Below are 12,309 nucleotides of genomic sequence, written 5' to 3' on the forward strand. Positions count from 1 at the left end.
GAGTAATAAATGTTGCTCTAGAAAGTTGCTTTTGGAAACCAAGGACTTTAACTTTTCCACAATTGAACTATTATAATTTCAATTATAATTGTTGCTTAATATGTGTTCACTGACCTATTTAAAGTAACTTTCTAATTGGACAGCACTTCAGATAAATGTGAGTTCAAATTCTGGTGTTTCCACCTAAGTTTACCTCTGCAACTAATTTCCCTTTTTGCCATTGTTTCTTTACCTTTAAGAAAGAGGTATAATTCCTATTTTTAGGGGTGGTGAAAACCTTTCATGAAACAATGCTATAAAATGCCCAGTACAGTAACTGGCATCTAGGAGGCATTTAATTAATGGTTGCCATTATAATCATTGTTGTACAAATTCTCCACTCCATTACTCTTGCTGATGCCCAACCTTGTGGAAGTTAAAGTCTACACAACAACAAATGGAGGCACATTTGTAACCTCTTGTCCATAAAGATTTAATAACATTCTAGCCAGAGACATAAGCTTAGTTTGCTTCTGATGATTTTTGATATGGTTCAGCTGTGCCACCTCTAAGGAGCTCATTAGCAATACTGTCTCATCAGTTGCTATAGGCATCACACTAACAGAGATTAATTTTCATTCTTGCCTTTACTTCATCCTCTCTTTTGCTCTTTCATGACCTGCATAAAAGACAGCATTTGCTTTACTCTTAAACAATTTGATGAGAGTCCTCTCCCTCTTTGTTCTCACAGGGAAGTGAATTGGCGTTATCATATAGCAAGATAGTGCTACATTCCAAATGCTTAAGTTTAATTCACTCATTAGTGAGAAATGTTATACCTGGAAAAAGATAATGGAGATCTAATGCGTATGCTATGAAGTTTCCCAGTAGAGCATTCCTTTTTAAAAAGAAATAATTAGATGAATAAATTAGATTTTAAGCACTGATCTACCTGTATACTCCAAAGAATATGTAATTAGAAATGTAAGGAGTGGGACAGATATCATTGTCAGTGCAGACATTTCTGTTAGAAGCCAGTAAGTTTTGGAAAAATGTTAATCATCTAAAACTATTTTAAAATCTATAATTGTTACAAAGTATATAAAAAGTTGATTGAGCAAGCCAATTTAAATAAATGCATCAGATAAATAATGCTATACTATTGGAAAATATATGACATATTCTAGATTTTAAGTTAACTTGCTATTTTAAAACCATGGGCAGAACTTCCAACACTATGTTGAATAGGAGTGGTGACAGAGGGCATCCCTGTCTTGTGCCAGTTTTCAAAGGGAATGCTTCCAGTTTTTGCCCATTCAGTATGATATTGGCTGATGGGTTTGTCATAAATAGCTTGTATTATTTTGAGATACGTCCCATCAATACCTAATTTATTGCGAGTTTTTAGCATGAAGAACTATTGAATTTTGTCAAAGGTCTTTTCTGCATCTACTGAGATAATTATCTGTTTTTTGTCTTTGGTTCTGTTTATGTGATGGATTACCTTTATTGATTTGCATATGTTAAACCAGCCTTGCATCCCAGGGATGAAACTGACTTGATCATGGTGTATAAGCTTTTTGATGTGCTGCTGGATTTGGTTTTCCAGTATTTTATTGAGGATTTTTGCATCAATGTTCATCAGGGATATTGGCCTACAATTCTCTTTTTTTGTTGTGTCTCTGCCAGGCTTTGGTATGAGGATGATGCTGGCCTCATAAAATGAGTTAGGGAAGAGTCCATCAATGATAGACTGGATTTAAAAAAATGTGGCACATATACCCCATGGAATACTATGCAGCCATAAAAAAAGATGAGTTCATGTCCGTTGTAGGTACATGGATGAAGCTGGAAACCATCATTCTCAGTAAACTATCGCAAGGACAAAAAACAGAACACCGCCTGTTCTCACTCATAGGTGGGAATTGAACAATGAGAACACTTGGTCACAGGAAGGGGAACATCACACACCAGGGCATGTCATGGGGTCGGGGGAGGGGGGAGGGATAGCATTAGGAGATATACCTAATATAAATGATGAGTTAATAGGTGCAGCACACCAACATGGCGCATGTATACATATGTAACAAACCTGCACGTTGTGCACATGTACCCTAGAACTTAAAGTATAATTATAAATACAATAAAAATAATAAATAAATAAAACCATGGCAAAAGGATGGTGAAAATAATGTAGCAGTGAGTCATTTACATTCAAGAGTGTATTATTCTTTTAAATATTAATAGGTAATCACCTAATCGTCATCATGTGATTACTAATAGGTAATCATCATCATTAGGTGATTACCTATTAGTATTTAAAAGAAGAATATACTCTTGATACCATTATATTTCAATGTTGTCCTAGGTGATACAGGGAAATAGGCTACATCTTTTGTCTAGGACATAATCGAAAACAGAGAGTAGTAAACGCTTGCCATGGTGTATTAGTCTGCCCAGACTCCTGTAACAGAATACCACAGACTTGGGTGGCTTAAACAACAAAAACCTACTTTTGCACATTTCTGAATGCTAGAATCTCAAGATCATATGCCAGTAGGGTTGGTTTCTGGTGAGGAGTCTTCTCCTCACTTGCAGACAGACTCTTCCTCGCTGTGTCCTCGCATGATCTTTTCTCTGTGTGTGCATACCCGTGGAACCTCTTTCTTTTCTTATAAAGACACTAGTCCTATTGAATTAGGACACCACTCTGATGACCACATTTAAGTAATTACTCCCTGTCTCCAAATACAGTCACATTGGGAGTTAGGGCTTCAACATATAAATTGAGGGGTGGATACAATTTAGTCCATAAGACATGAATATTCAAAATAACCAAAAAAATATAAATAGTCTTATTTTTATTGTCTCAAGAAATTGACATAAAAGAAGAGCTGACTGGAGAAGCATGCATGTGAATAAGATCTAAATACATAGAAAAACAAAAATTAGCCACTTTTGGAACGAGACATTTTACTTACAGATGATTAACATTTGCTGGCAAACTGTTTATTTTCACTTTTGCTTATAAAAAATGATATATATTTTTAGTCCTAATAGAGTAATAAATCCTAGATTAATTCTTATCTGTGTGAACCTCTGGGATGTCAACCTGTCTAGACATGTTCACCGATTGGTGGGATGAGTTCACAGGAATCCTATTTACATAAGGATCTAAGGAGTCTCTTGGGAGAAAACACATTCTAAGAGAAGTCACGGATCATAAGCTTAATCAGTGAAAAGAAAAGCTCTTATCTTTTTAGAGGAAGCATATTTCAATCAGAATTATCTATCCTACTAGCCATTTATGAACATATGTTTGCAGTATATGGCATATTTCACCAAAAAAATCTGTAGGTACTGAAACAAAAGCAGCACTTATTTACTCTATCCAAGTGTTACAAATAATTAGAAAATAGGCATTCCTTCCCATTTCTTAACACTCGGCTCTATAGCTTTAGCTTCAAGAGGATTCCAGAATATCTGTAATGGGATGGCAATGCCCAGTATATGGTAGGAATCAGTGGTCATCCAGAGAAAATAGAGAAAACCATGATAACTTTGGAAAAGGTGAGTACCTGGTATAATTTCTAATAATATCCGGTGACAGTGGAAATTGTTCTCAGCACAAGGGCCAGCATATTTTAGCAAATTCTGATATCAGCAGTTGTGATCTCAGAGGAGGAGAAATAAAATAACAGATGCCAGTGGTAAATAATTTCAGACATCTGTAGTTGGCATAACCAAATGTCACACTTTGTCAGAGACAGTTCTCATTATACTTAATTGACAGGGTACTTATTAATATACTCCATTGCAGTTTTCAGTCTCTCCCATTCTGCTTAAAATTATTTTTAACTAATCATGTGAATAGAAAAGTTTGGAATCTGGAGCAGTGCCTTGAAAGGTAAGGATAGAGTGGGTTAAATTAAATTGTACTTTATTAAATTACTGCATGAAATATTGTATTGTACTGTAGTTTACGTACTAAAACATGTAAGGCACTCTCAGCCATGTAACTGGATGATTAGTAACTTCTGCTAAAAATGACAATGGTAAAACAGAAATTTCTGTAGTTGCATGATTACTTTATGTACATATCTGAGCTAATACGGTTTCCTACAGAAATTTCAGTTCTAGCGTGTTTCTGTATTTGGATCTGTTAAGGAAGGCACCATATTTATCTGCGGGAGGGGGAGTATGAAAATAATTGGAGTCAGTATTGTTCACTGGACAAAAATCAGTGTTGCTCACTGCTCATTTCCATGGGTTAGCTCTGGGAACGTTAGAAATTGGACTCCAGAAAAAAGATGGAGAGGACATAAGACACTCCAGATAAAATGAGAATTAAAAGATTCCTTTATTACTTTAGATTCATGGCAGGAATGTAGGGTCCAGATTGATTTTATTTCTGAGAATATCTTCTTAGTAGATTAGGTTAAAGTATTAAAGGTACAAGTTATATCATATCTGAGAATTCTCCTGATTGCAAATGAAGTTTCACTAGAATCACATTTTTACCTGGCACCTACCACTATTATCTGGCACTAGACTTTTTCTGTAAATGCCAAAGAAATTGAGTGTTTATGCAGTATTAAGCCTTAGATTAGTCTTTTAACCTCAGCAATACTGACATTTAGAACTGATCATTCTTTTTGTAAGGAGTTATCCTATACATTTCGGGATTTTTAGCAGCATCCTCAACCTGTATGCACAAGATACAATAGTACAACCTTCTACCCCTACAATATTTCTCGATAGTGTCACATCTACCTAAGGCAGGGGCAGATGGAAAGGAGAAAATTGTCCCATGTTGAGAAATACTGGCTTAGAATAACATCATGAATTTCTTGAAATGGGACTCCTTGTACATGTTATCATGGAAGCAAAATTTCAAAGTCACATATAACCTCACTTGTATAGACACAGCCTCACTGTCTGGGCTTAAAGCCAGAATTAGAATTAAGTATCTCCCAATTCCCTAAGACAATCAGGAAACCCATTTTTCTACCTCCCTTCTCTCTAGCTTGACACCATTTCTTTTGGACAATTAAACTACAGTACTTTAGGCTCCTTAGAGGAAAGCTGCTGCGTAAATGCAAAGTAATAATGGATAGTGGCTGGCCAACTAAATGAAAGAAACTATACTAAAAAGCTAACTGTCTAAATTAAGAAGTCCACGCTCACGAATGAATATTCATGGACATATTTTCATACTAATATACTGAAGTAATATCAGACTCCTGCTAGCAGATTAATTCGAAACCAAGAGAGACATCTATTTTTGAAACTAGAAACATTGATCTTGTGATGATGATCTGTAACAATAACTGCATTTCTCCCATAGAAGGTGAATGATATAATAATTTGAAAATGATGAATGCTGATCATGTGGAGATATGCATGCTTATTAATTTGACTTGTTTTAATGGAATTTTCCCCTAAGGGTCCTAGTAGTAGGCAACAAACTTATCATATATAAGAAATAGTTGTTCTTACTGTTACTTTTATCACAGAAAATGCAATCACTGACTATACTTCAGCACCATCATAAATATTCAAATACTAATATCTTGCTGCCCAGTGGGAATTTGAGAGGTTGGTGATGAAATACACATTGTTGAATGGAAAGTTTCATTAATTCCAAGGAGAAAGAATAATAGTTACGTCTCCCCTGAAAAGAACAACCCTATTTAATTAATTGTTGAATTGTAGGCTTGATTTCACTAAGAAAGGTAAATGGGATAAGTAGTTAATTGTACTATAAATTTATCTAGTTAATTTATTTGATAATCTACCTGAGTTGAATAGCTGACTTAAGGCTAATATCTTAATTCTGATGAAATTTAATAATAAATAACATTAATTTGGAACAAAGGGCTAAGTGAGCTCATAAGTATTTCTTCTATGTCTGCCAGCCCTCTATCTCCTCATCACTCATATGTTCTTTTTTCCAATCATTGAGCCTGTCTGACCTGATCACATACCAGACTCTTCACCTTATTTACTCATTTACTCCTACTAATCATTTAGCTTGGAACACCACAATCCATTTTTAATAATCTTTTATTCATCCTTTAAAATTCAATGCCCTAGATTTTATTTCCTCTCTGAAATCTTACCTCTACTCTCTTAAGTAAATTGAGTCTCTCCTCCAGTGGCTTGCTACTACCTTTGTTCTCTCAGCCACCTCATTGTAAAGCAGTTTATCAGGTCATACACTAGCCCTCTGAGAATTTGAGCTCTTTAAGGGAAGGACACCTTCTTTTGCTGACATTTGCTTACTCAACACAGCAAATTCACAGAGCAGATGCCATACAGATATTTGTTGAATAAATGAGTGAATTAATTAAGAATACTATATAGTTTAAATTTGCTTTTGCAGAATATATTATTTGAAAGTAACATATATATTTATTTACTTGTTTCTTATCTGTATTCTTTGTCCTTTAGCTGCAACACTATCCCTTCTGTGTTTCTGGAGGGGCGAAAACCTTGTATTTTACTTTGTCGATATTCTCATCCTCTACACCAAGCAGTTGCACGATACATATTTATTGAGGGGAAAATCACATAGTTTGATCTTGATAATACTGTGGAATGGGTCATTTACAATAACTGTGAATAATACTGTGGAATGGCTCATTTACAAATAAACTAAACCTTTCCTCACAGAGGACATTCTGATAATACTTTCAATGCCTGTTATAATACTGGGACTCTGCAAGCGTTTTGTAAATAAACTAACAGAGTGATTTGGACCGAAGTCTACTCATGGATTTTTTTGATGTAATTATTACAAAAATGCCCTGTAGCAAAAGGTATGTTATTATTTGGAGGCATTAGATAATGTAGGGCAAAAGAATATGTATAGGTTGAAGAAAAACAATTATTTGGTCCAGGTGCGACCGGAGGTATTCAGGAGAAAAAAGTACTGATAGACAAGAAGGGTTGAAGGTAAGAGTGAAGGAGAAGGTGACAGACGATAAGCTGTTGGATGGAGGGGGAAGGAATTAGGACAAAAACACAGGTGAAGTTTTGAATCTGAAAAAGAAGAGAGTGAAGCCATCTAAAATGAAGTATACCCTCTTCTTGGGTGTTCTGTCTGTCTTATGTTAAAGTTCAGAGTCTTTAAACAAACCCTGCAGGGCCCTCCATTATCTAGTTCCAGCCTGGCTATACACTTCAGTCTATCATGTCCTGAACTTCATCTGTGTGATCTTTCTTGAGTTCTTAAATGTCCTCAGGGTCTTCACTCATGCTGTTCTCTATGCTGGTAACCATCCTCCTCATCTTCCTTTCCTCTTCTATCCAGTTCTTGCCTTACGTGACACAACAAGAAAAATTTTTCTAACTTTTTGCACTAGGTTAGAAGTTAGCAAATTATAGATACCTTAAAAGTTTTATATATTAATATCTGCCTTTCCTGCTGAACTATAATTCCATGCTTTCAGACAAAGAATCTGTATGTTTTGCCATTATATCCCCAACTCCCAGCACAGTATTTGATGTAAATTTTTTGTTGAATTGATGTATAAACATTGTAGTTGGATGAGAAAAATGAAATATAAACTAATATAGAGATATTTATTGAGAGAAAGAAAAGCAGATGCATTACATCTTAAATATGTTCTTTTTCTTCATGGTGAAATATCAGGGCAGAGTTAAAATTTTCAGGTAAATAAAATAATTTCAAAACAGGCAAAGGAGAATATTCAATAGGGAATAAAAAAGACTCAATTTAGGTTTTTTTCTTTCAAGGTGGCTGACTAGGGACATTGCATGCCAATTCCCCTGGGGAAAAAAAAAAAAAAAAAGAGATATTACTGAGAAATAGTCATCTGAATGGCTGAAGGAGGAGACCCAGGACCTGTTGGAGTGCCCACAGGAAGAAGCTAGAGCACAGAAAAGGGAAGCAGTTGGTCTGGCAGAGATGGAACCGCAAGGAACTTGGAACCTTGCAGAAAGGATAGATGGAAGTGCTTTCCTGCTCCCTTTATTGCTGTGACAATCTGCTGACTGTCAAACTGCTGAGTCCCTCTGCTCTCCTGATTCAGGACAAGGATGTTGGTAGAGATTTGGGAAAGTCCTGGGGACAGGGAATTAGGTGGCCAGCTCATGCAGGTGAACCCACACTCCCCTCAGGCCTGAACTGAGACAGCAGGTGCCATACTGGTCATGCACTTATGGTGGGCCACTGTCCTGCCAGGGGAACCTCAGTCCTTGAGTCACAGCACCACTGAATCCCCTACAAACGTACACTACAAACCATTCTGACTTTGGCAAGCACAGCGGACTGGCAGGTCCCTGGGGAGCTGCAGAAGCCCTGTATATAAAATCCTTGGCGTGGGCTGTCCGTAATTGGGGTGTAGCATAACTCAACAGAGTCCCCTTAAGAGAAAGGAAATGTGGTTGCAGTGGATTGAAATTATATCCAGCTTCATGTCGGATCTCAGAGGAATAAAATTAGAAATCAAGACAAAGAGGAACAAACCCAAAGCTTTCAGAAGAAAAGAAATAACAAAGATCAAAGCAGAGCTAAATGAGGTTGAGACCAAAAACATTGTAGAAAGTATCGAAGCAATGAAAAGCTGGTTATTTGAGAGTATTAACAAGACTGATAGACTATGAAAAAAGAGGTAAGACTCAAGTACAGTCAGAAATGACAAAGATGATATAACAATTGATACCACAGAAATATAAAATATCCTTAGAGATATTTTGACTATGAACATCTATATGCATACAAACTAGAACATCTATAACAGTCATATTCATGAGTATGAGTATCTATATATGTACAAACCAGAAAACATAGAAGAAATTGATATGTTCCTGAAAACATACAAAATCCCAAGATTGAATGAAGAAGAAATTGAAATTCTAAACTGCTCAATAGTGAGTTATGAAATTGAATAAGTAATACAAAACCTACAAATCAAAAAAGCCCTAGATGAGACAGATTCCTGGCTGTATTATACCAGACATACAAAGAAGAGCTTCTTCCAACCTTACTGAAACTATTTCAAGAACTCAAGGAGGCAAGACTACTCCCTAACTCATTCTATAAAACGAGTATTATCCTGATACCAAAATTTGGCAAGGAAACAACAAAAAAAGAAAACTCTAGGCCAATAATCCTAATGATGGAAATGAAGATCTTCAAAAAAAAAAAAAAATGATTAGCAAAGATTAGCAAACCAAATCCAGGAGAACATCAAAAAGATAATTTATCACAATCAAGTGGGTTTTATCCCTGGGATGCAATGATGGTTCTACATATGCAAATCAATAAATGTGAAAGAAAATTAAAAACAAAAACTTTACGATCTTTTTATTTGTATTTAAATCATCTTTATTTGCACAATACTATACTAAGAACTATAATTGCATTAAACTTCAATTTGAGAAAAGTGTAATCACTTAAGTAACAGCCGTTACTTAAACTGAAAATGAGATCAGTCTAAATTACTTTTGAAGAGAGCAAAAATATTGTCAGGTTTCCTGCTGTGGCTCTAGATGTTCAGTAGCAGGCTCCTTTGAAGGCGGAATCAACCCTGAAGGGGACTCGCTTCTACCTTCAGAATGTGGGGTTGGGGTAAAATCCAGGTCTTGGGTGAAGGTAAGGAGGAAAACCCCTCGGTGGATAGACGTTTCTCATTGCAAATGGAGCATGTGGTGGACCTGGGAAATTCCTTGGTGGATAGTAATAACCTCGAGAAGCACCAAACATGGTTCCTGGAGGAGGTGGGGGGAAAGGAGGTCCTCTTCTTCTGAACGGTCCCCTTGTATTCACTGGAAACAATGGGCCTCTGATTGGAGCTAGAGGTGGAGGAACAAAGTCGGTGTCAGTTGCTTCATTTGTAGCAGGGAGAGATGAATCAGGTACATTTAAATTACCAGGATCATCTTTGGCATCATTTCTCCTGGATTCCATTTCTGAAGGCATTGACCCATCCATTTTATCCAAAGAAGGCCTATTAAAACTTCTGAGTTCTGCTGACCCAGACAGTTTATCAGAATTAGAATAAAATCTCTCTCCCCTTTGTGGAGGAAGAGCGGAATCAGGATATGATTGTCCTCGTGAAGGAAACATCATCCTACGGTCCTGTTCCCACAGAGATGACAGAGACCCAGTGTCAGAAGGACCCCTGTGAGGATTGGTTACCATATCACAGCCTGGTTCTCCTCTTTCATTGGTAATCTGATGGTCCAGAGGATTCCCTGGGCCTCTTGGGCCTCTTCCTCCTCCCCTCGGAAGCACAGGTGAGAGTCTGAGTGGACCCTCCAACAAAGTTTGAGGAGAGAGTAAAGCTCTCATTTCAGATGAAGGCCGACCCAATGGTGAGGGACCATATGGGGAATGCTCTCTGCCAAATGCTGTATTTGAAACATCAGGTGCACAAGGATCTTTTTCTAAAAGTTCAAATTTAAACTCTGCTTCAGTTAATCTTTGTCTGTTGTGAGCATTTTCTTTCCTTAAATCATTGAGGTTTCTTTCAGCAGTCTGAGCTGCCAACCAATTATCATGTCCTTTTTTCTCGTAGGAAATAACCTGCCTTTGATAAAAACTAATAGTTCTCTCCAATTCTTCTTCAAGATCTTTGGCTAGCTTTCTACAGGTCTCTAGCCCTTCAGTCGTATGGCTGATCTTTTTTTCCACTTTAGAAAGTTTCTCTTCTTCCTCTATCCGGTAATTTTCCTCTACTGTCAATTTCCTGTGGAGTTTCATTTCATTTTCTTGATATAATTCAGTCATTATTTTAAGTTTCTGTTGAAGCTTCTGATTCTCACTTTCAAAACACATGTTTTCTGACTGCAAACATGCTTGTTCAGTCTGAAGATTTTTAATATGCTCTGTATGCTCTTCCTTTGTTTTATCAGCTTCAGATAACTGAATAATAATGTGGTTTCTTTCTCCTTCTAAGGTTTTTAAAGAAACATTTAACTCAGCAGCATGAATCAGTTTCTTCAAAGTTCCTTTTGGAGGATCATCTAAGTAAGCAGCATTTTCCGATTCACCATTCACTTCTAATTCCAAGTTATCATCATCCGTTATGTCCTCTCCAAGCACAGCAGCCCAATCTTTCATCTTTAGCAAGCATCCAGTCAGAGTGTTGATGTGATTTTCTTTATCACTTAGAACTTGTTCTGCCTGTACTTTGTAGTCTTCAAATGTTATTTTCTGTTTATTAAGTTCACTCACTTGTTCTTTCCATACTTCAGCTTCTTGCAAAAGCTGCTTCTGGCTTTCCTGAAGTTGAGAATTTTCATTCAAAGCATCTTTTATTGCTATCTCCCGTCGTTCTTCATTGATGTTAAATATCTTGCAGATGATTTTGGCTTCAGCTATTTGTGATTTGAAGGATTTTGACTCATCTTCTAGAGATCGTATCCTTTTTGAAATATCCGCCATCAATTCATCTTGTTGAGAATGTTTAGATTTCTCTTCTTTGAACTCTTTTTCTAGACAGAGGATTTCATCCTCAAGTTCAGAATTGGACCTGTTCAGCTTTTCACAGGTTGCCTCCAAACTTCGTGCTTCTGCTGCCGCCTTCTCAAAGCTGGCATTCTCTAAAGATGACTCTGCCTCATAGGCTTCGTACTCTTTTTGAAAAAGGCTAAATTTTTCAAGTAGTTTACATTTTTCTTCAATTAGTCCAGAAAGCGTTGCAGCAAGTATTTTTTCTCTTCCCACATAAAGCCGACTTCTAACCGATCTAAAACTTCTCCACAAAAAAAGGAGAACAGCAAAAAATCCAAGAATAGCTGCACATACCACCAGTTCCCAAGGGAAACCAGAAGGATTCGAATCTGGTCTCCTACTTTCAGGCAGTGCTGCTACAACCCTGCGTAGCTCCTCCAGGACTAGCCCCAAACAGGGCTGAGGGGTAGCGCCGGGCTCCTCCATAGCGCCCAGGCTGCTCTGGGGTCACCGCAGTAACACTGGCCACAACAAGCGGTGGAGAACACGCGGCCTGGGGTCTGGAACCCGAATCCGCACCGGGCAACCAAGCGGAGCGGACCACTGCAGAGCCAGCTGAGGGGGGAGCTGGGGAACGCGGGCACCCCCCAGGCCTCACAGCTCCATGCTGCTGCCCCCCAATCCCCCCGGCCCCCTTACTACACTTTACATCCTGAGGCAGCACAGTTCCGCTGTGCTCCGACCCGCCTTAGTTCTGGCAGTTTTCACATCACATATTTTGAAGCTCTGTTGGTTGGTGAATACACTTTAAAAATTGCTGTCCTCTTCATGGATTAAACCTTTGATCAGTATATAATCTGTTTCTGGTAATTTTCTTTGCTTTACCTGATATACATACAGGCACT

General features: G+C 37.5%; 1 protein-coding gene across 2 annotated transcripts; it reads right to left on the reverse strand.

Moving 5' to 3' along the window:
- Nucleotides 1–9,326: 9,326 nt before the first annotated feature.
- LOC105528630 (cTAGE family member 15-like) lies at nt 9,327–11,975 on the reverse strand. 2 transcript variants are annotated; one of them, XM_011965441.1, is made up of 2 exons: nt 10,354–11,975; nt 9,327–10,224 (listed from the first exon to the last, which is right to left on the reverse strand). In XM_011965441.1, exons 1-2 carry the CDS (start codon nt 11,888–11,890, stop codon nt 9,560–9,562), a joined length of 2,202 nt encoding a protein of 733 aa, XP_011820831.1. In that variant the 5' UTR covers nt 11,891–11,975; the 3' UTR covers nt 9,327–9,559. The 2 variants fall into 2 exon arrangements, with proteins under 2 accessions (XP_011820831.1, XP_011820830.1); XM_011965440.1 differs by having other exon boundaries at nt 9,327–11,975.
- Nucleotides 11,976–12,309: the final 334 nt, after the last annotated feature.

Source organism: Mandrillus leucophaeus, unplaced genomic scaffold (assembly GCF_000951045.1).
Source record: "Mandrillus leucophaeus isolate KB7577 unplaced genomic scaffold, Mleu.le_1.0 Scaffold726, whole genome shotgun sequence".
Taxonomy (NCBI): domain Eukaryota; kingdom Metazoa; phylum Chordata; class Mammalia; order Primates; family Cercopithecidae; genus Mandrillus; species Mandrillus leucophaeus.

What these genes read in the sequence shown, in the direction of transcription:
- LOC105528630 (XM_011965440.1), bottom strand. Translation starts at nt 11,890, where the DNA reads ATGGAGGAGCCCGGCGCTACCCCTCAGCCCTGTTTGGGGCTAGTCCTG.